This window comes from Apium graveolens, chromosome 11 (genome assembly GCF_009905375.1).
Source record: "Apium graveolens cultivar Ventura chromosome 11, ASM990537v1, whole genome shotgun sequence".
Taxonomy (NCBI): Eukaryota; Viridiplantae; Streptophyta; class Magnoliopsida; order Apiales; family Apiaceae; genus Apium; species Apium graveolens.
This window is the reverse complement of record NC_133657.1, coordinates 193,897,046-193,903,927: the sequence shown is the minus strand read 5'-3', so window position 1 is coordinate 193,903,927 and position 6,882 is coordinate 193,897,046. Positions and strand designations below refer to the sequence as shown.

The window sequence follows — 6,882 nt, the reverse complement described above, 5'->3', positions numbered from 1 at the left end:
ACTTTCATTTAAATAAGAAAAATAAGACTTACTTCCACATATGTGATGAGAGCATCCAGAATCCACAAACCAAACAACTGATTGATCAGATTCAGATTCCTTAGTACTGTGAACAGCCATTAATAAGGTTTCCGCTTCTTTTGTTTCAGTAAAATTTGAGCGGTCATCCCTGTTTTTATCATTAGGCAGCCTTGTATAACAGTCAGAACGATAATGACCAAACTTATGACATCAAAAACACTCTACCTTGGATCTATCAAAGTGTTGACGTCCTTTGCCTTTGCCATAAAGTTGATCATCATTTGTATTAAACGTCCGGGCTACATCTTTATAACCTCGACCTCCTCTTCCGCTGCCACGAATTCTACCCCTTCCTCGTGAATTTGAGACATAAGATGAAGCTTTCAAAGCTTGTTCTTCGGAATTTGAACTGCGATGCATCTTCTGTTCATGGACCAACAAGGAACTTTGTAGTTCATCAAGGGAATAATTATCTATGTCATTTGATTCTTCAATAGAACACACGACATAATTAAAACTTGGTTTGAGGGAGCGCAAGATCTTTTCCACAATACTGATATCTTCCATTTTCTCACCATAAAATCGCATTTTATTGCAGATATCCATAGTTCTCGCAAAATAACTTGTTACCGATTCTCCATCCTTCATTTGTAAATTCTCATACTCCTTCCTTAAAGCCTGAAGCTGTGCACGCTTCACTCTAGCAGACCCTTGATATTTCTTCTTCATTGAATCCCAAATATCTTTGGAAGTTTCTTTGCTAAGAATTGTTTCCAAAATCGACCGATCAATGGCTTGAAACAAATAGTTTTTAGCTTTCAAATCTTTTAATTTCAGCGCCTCGAACTCCTTTTGTGCATCTTTGGATGTTGCTGCCTCCTTAGACACTCCACTGGCAACAGGTGTAGATGTACCAATATCTTTAGCTGTAGCTGCAATTGATGTTACCACACCTGATTCGACGACCTGCCAGTACTCTTTTGATCGTAGAAAGTTCTCCATTAGCATACTCCAATGGTCATAGTGACCATCAAAATGTGGAATTGACGGCTGTACAAAATTTTAATCTGATGCCATTGACAAAATGAAACCAAAAAATAGCTACTGCTATTGTAATGACTCTGATACCACTGTTAGCTTGAAATAACTAAGCAAAAAGAGATATATGGAAGCTCACACTTTTTATTATTAAAACAAGAGACCTGAGCATATAGGCCTTATAGAAACACTACATATACTTCCACTAATCATAACTCCTACGAATCAGGAAACAACTACCCACAACTTCCTATAAATCAGAGAGACTACTCTAACTGAAATACAAAGTAACAAACCACCTAAAGACTTGGTCAATTCTAAGAAAGACCAGTTATTAAAACACAAACTTTAACATCTCTCTCTCCCTCTATCTCTCCTCTACGAATCATACACAGACATACATCGTTTCGATTACTTTGTTGTAGGTTATATTTGAAATTTCAGTTAATTTTGTTGCGATTGTGTTTCTTACTTTATAAATTTTGAGGTTTTTAGTTGAGATAGTTAGGGTTTTCAAAATTGTGATGCTGTGTGTTTGATAAGTTGTGTAATAAATGAGTTTGTTGAAACATGTTTAGGAAGTCATGGATATGATGTATCAGCGGGAGATTATCTATTTTGAAAATGGATGGGAAATTATTCAGAAAGGGATCACTAAGTTGCAGAAGATTCTCGAAGGTCAAGCCGAGCCTCCGTTTAGCTCTGAGGACTATATGGAGATTTACAGGTATGTTTACTCGACATCTACTTGTGTATTTTAAGTATTTGTTATTTGTCGGATGGAAATGATGTGTCATTGTTTTCGGTGTGTATAGTACAATCTATGAAATGTGTACGCAGAACCCTCCACATGAGTATTCTCGACGGCTGTATGACAAGTACCGTCAGGTGTTTGAGGAACACATAACTTCAACTCTAAGACCACTTACTTTGCTAATGCTCGTTTGTTGTAGGCAGTGTTCTAAAAGTTGGTCGAGACAGAATTAATCGGTGAAAGATGATTTTTTTGAAAAAGGTTAAAAAATCAAAAAGAAAGTATTATACCATATCTATTATATGTGAGTATTATTTATGAATTTATTGATTAAATTACAGACTAAACTCTTAATTTTTTGTTCACAACAAGTATGGATCAATGGCAAGTGATTTATTTTTTGTTTGACACCTGTTTATTAATAAAATACTATACTTACAACGTCAGTTTTATTCCGTCGCAAGTTTTTACGACAATTTCTACCTTTCTGTCGTAAAAATGCGCGCAAAATGTTTCCGTCGCAAGTTTTTCGTCGCAAATGGGCATATTTCTTGTAGTTAGTGGATATAGTATTTTTTTTAATCTTTTAATAGTTTGATGGTGTTTGCATAAAATTAAATTTTATTTTTTATTAAATTAAATAAACTCTATTTCAATTGATCAACGATTAATCGTTTAATCACTTTAAGGTGCCTCTACGGACTAACACTGATTTTCTTCTTTTAAAACATCGGTTGTAGGTTAAGCGCATGTGTTTTTACTATGCTAGAGTTCAACTTTAATTGTTTTGTGGGAAGCTATGTTTGTATATCAAAGTGCAGGTTAGCTGTAGATGTGTTTTTCGGCTGTTAGAAGCTCTTAAACACTAACTAGTCATCTTATTCATATCAATTTTGGAGATTAAGGTTTTCTCTTTTGAGATCAGTACAAGGAACATTGTTTTCATTGTTGAATACCAAATCAAAAGGTTCATGTAGCTTTGGTTATTATTCCCTTTTTCTTTTATTTTTTTGTTAAGTGATCCTTAATGTACGGAATTGAATCATTTGTTAAATCTTACTGAAATTCGAACTTTTATAAGATGCTTATGGTAACAGAACTTCAGAGAGCAGTATTCGAGAAATGTTGAATATGACCTACTTTAAGCTTAAATGTGAGTCCCCGCATCTGTGTCCTATTTCAGATTCATTTTAAAAAGCCTAAATATATTAATAGTAGAACCGGACACTTGGATCCGCACTCGTGTTCGGCGCCCATACCTCAGTCCGATACCATATACACCTATTCATGGAAGTGAAAGTAAACTTGGGAAGGTTCCTTTTGAATGAATTTCTTATCCTTCCATTCACCAATGCTGCAATTCTTCAACTGTACTAGATGACCTTGCCCTGTAGACCACCTTTTATGTTTAAAGGATCACGCCTTAGTGTTTCTTGAGCATTTTTACGACTCTGATGGCCAATGCTTAACCAGGAGGTAACATTTTGGCCTTTCTTTTTATAGCTAATTTTAATGCGTTCGATTATGATTCAGGTACTGCCTTCTTTGCAAGAGAAGCATGATGAGTTTATATTGAGAGAGCTTGTGAATAGATGGACAAACTATAAAGTCATGGTCAGGTGGCTTTCTCGATGCTTTCACTATCTTGATAAGTACTTCATTGCACGGAGGTCACTTCCTGCACTTAATGAAGCTGCACTCATGTGCTTCTCTGATCTGGTAACTATTAGTTTTGCTCTTCTGTTTTCAGATTGATTCTGATACATGTCTGACGTACATTCTTTGGAAGCGTGTTATACTCTGTTACAATTTCGATCCATTAAGATGAAGCAACGATAGTAGAAAGTTAGACTGCTTTTAATATTGTTGGAACATTTACCTTGGTTTCAGGTCTATCAGGATTTGAAAGTATAGGTGAGAGATGCTGTAATATATCTGGTATGTTCTTTTGACTTTCATTGTACTATGTTCTTGGTTTTCATTCAGGTCACATGTAAATGTATTCTTATAACAGATCAATCAAGAGCGTGAGGGGGAACAGATTGACCGAGCTCTATTGAAGAATATTTTGGATATATTTGTTGAAATCGGAATAGGTTTCATGTATCGCTACGAGGATGACTTTGAAAATGCCATGCTCACTAATACTGCTGCTTATTATTCTCGAAAAGCTTCAAACTGGATCCTTGACGATTCTCGTCGTGATTATATGTTAAGGGTAACATTATTACCTATATTCAAGTCAAAGTTTTTTTTCATATCCTAGATGATGTAATCTTTCCTTCAATTTCAGGCAGAAGAATGTTTGCAACGAGAGGAGGACAGGGTTTGTCACTACCAACATTTTACTAGTGAGCCAAAGTTGCTTGAGGTACGTTATCCTGAAATTACTTGGCGAAAACGGTATTCATTTTTTATTCAGTCATGATGATGGATGATTTTGTGATAGTGCAATGGTCAGAGATGATCCGACTATGTAATCTGATTGTGCTTTTGCATTTTGCTTAAGTTTTGCTGATATATTTGTTATTCTGATCAAGAGTAAATTGCATAGGTTTGGCCGTACTTTACACTCAATTTTAAAAAAGTTTCCATAGTTACTAATTTTCAAAAAAGATGCCAGACTTCATTTCCGCCTTTTAGAATAGTGTATGCCGTTAACTCCCGTTAAGTAGGAGCCGTTAAATCAACTTTTTATAATATTCGTAAGGGTATTATAGACAATTTACTCTTATTATTTTATTTATACATTAGGGTTGTTGGATATTTGTAAAGAGTAAAGTAAAATTATCTTCTTTTACAAAAATAGTACCCTAATTATAAAGTGAAGACGAAACAGTTGGTAAAGAAACCCTAATAGTGGAGTGGAGATGGAGTGGTTCATGCGACCCAGGAAGGAGATGCACAAATATGGAGTTGCTGAGTGCCCCGACTGCAAAGGTAACATTTTCGAACCCTTATTTTTTCAAGTGAGATTCAATTTTTAATTTTATACTCATGGAGTGGTCCCAAAAATGTTGCTTTTTCATTTGATAATGTTTAGAATGGTCCCTTGTGTCTCCCTTTTGGCCGTAATTGTATACTCATGGAGTGAGATCATTGTTTGCATGTTTCTTGTCTATTACATATTACCCCCTCTTTTTTTACTATAAAAATGTATTATGGTGGTCATTTTGAGAATCTGAACTCCAAGTTTGTGGATTATAAGATAGATTACTTTGATTTTTGTAATATCGATTTGATGTCAATGTTTGAAATTGGTGCAATGGTGTCCGAGTCCACTGGTCGTATTTCTGCAGGGGCTGAATTGTATTTTAAAGCCCCGAATGAGGGCATGGATGAGTTAGGAAAATTAGAAAGTGATAGTGATATATTGGTCATGACTAGTCTTGTATCTGAGGAAGTTCAGTATGTAGAAGTATTTGTTGTCATTATAAAACCTGTTAGTATTAAAGGTTTGCCAACTAGAGCCACACCAACTGCACCACTCTCAAGTCCACCAATTATAGATGTTGATGATAATGTGAGTTGTGAAGAGGGAAGTACTGATAGTTCTAGTTGGGAAGATCAAACGCCTGAGCTTAAGAAAAAAAGGCTGAAAAGATCAATCTTTGCGGATGATCAAAATGGGGAAAATGAAGTGAATGATGAGGAAAATGAAGAGAATGCTGATGGATAAAGGGAAGTGAATGAAGGGGGATTGAAAATAAGAGTAGAGAATGAAGATAGTGAAGGAGACACAGATTGGCATCCTGACAGCTCAAATGATGGAAACTCCACACAAGATGAGATGGAATTTGATGTAGAAGATATTGTGAATGAGACTGATTACATAAGAGTGGGATGTGAATCTGGTTGAGTTTAATGATGAGAAAAATGGTGGTAGTGAAGATGAAAAGATGGCTGTGAGTAGTGAAGATGAGGTTGATGCTGTTTTCCCAGAATTTAATGAGCGTATTGATATGATGAACCCAAAATTTGAGCTTGGCATGCTCTTTAGTGGTGCAGATGTCCTGATGAGAGCTATTAGAAGTCATGCTATTGTTGAAAGAAGACCTGTACTTAGGTGTCCAAATATGGGTTACAAGGTTCAGTATAAATGCACACCCCCCTGTAGATGGAAAATATATGCAAATAAGTGTCAAAAAAGTGACACTTACCAGATCAGGACATATTTTTCAAAGCACACATGTCAGCAAACTTGGCATCAAAAACAAGTAACTGCAGATTGGATTGCAAAAAAGTACGAGAATGATATACGGATGAACCCTACCTGTGGCGCCCTCCAAACCCAGGTCAGAAGTTTGGGGTCCACAATACATACATAAACTATAAACATGTATATAAAATATTATTTGCAATGACCCTGCTTTACTTAACCACGGATCGCAACAGGTTAAAGTATGAAAACAAGCCACAACCTTAACTTTAATTACAACGTACCAAATCCCAACTAATTTAATTTACAAATGATATGAAATTATTCTTACAACCTTACTATCTCTCTACTGCAATAAGCTCCTGCTAGCTCAACCAATCATAATCTGGAATCCTAGCTCGAACATTGAACTGGGAAACCTCGCTATCAACCGTATCCTTCTTAATTGTAGAATACATAAAAAGATTCGCAAGAGTGAGCTAACTAGCTCATCAAGTCATATTATCAATATCTGAGGTTAAACAATAATAAATAAGGTGATTCAAAGGAATCAAGTTTCTTATTTAAACAACCAATAGAATTGGATATTCATTTTAAGTTTTTAAAACCAAGGTTAGGCTGCTGATCAGTCACGCACTAACCCCGAGCAAAGCACACAGCACTGCTCTAACTACTGGATCCAAGGCACACATTGGCCTAACATGACCATCGATATGGTCTCACCACGAATCTGGTCCATACAAAGAAAACTATCCAATTCTAAAGCATTTCAATATGATAAACAAGAGAGTTCAATAAACCGGATCATAATCAATGACAATAAAACATTTGTATAAGAGCATAATAAAAATTCATGATTACCGAAAGGGTATGTCAAAGTACATAAAAGAAGTGGCCTCCAGCCGGTAGG

At 35.7% G+C, this 6,882-nt stretch overlaps 1 protein-coding gene and 1 pseudogene across 1 annotated transcript; one reads left to right on the top strand and one right to left on the bottom strand.

The window, feature by feature from the left end:
• Positions 1-231: 231 nt before the first annotated feature.
• LOC141696386 (uncharacterized) lies at positions 232-1,023 on the bottom strand. The gene has a single exon (XM_074500532.1). It carries the CDS (start codon positions 1,021-1,023, stop codon positions 232-234), a length of 792 nt encoding a protein of 263 aa, XP_074356633.1.
• Positions 1,024-1,643: 620 nt separating this feature from the next.
• LOC141696385 (cullin-1-like) lies at positions 1,644-4,907 on the top strand (annotated as a pseudogene).
• The last annotated feature ends 1,975 nt before the right edge of the window (positions 4,908-6,882 follow it).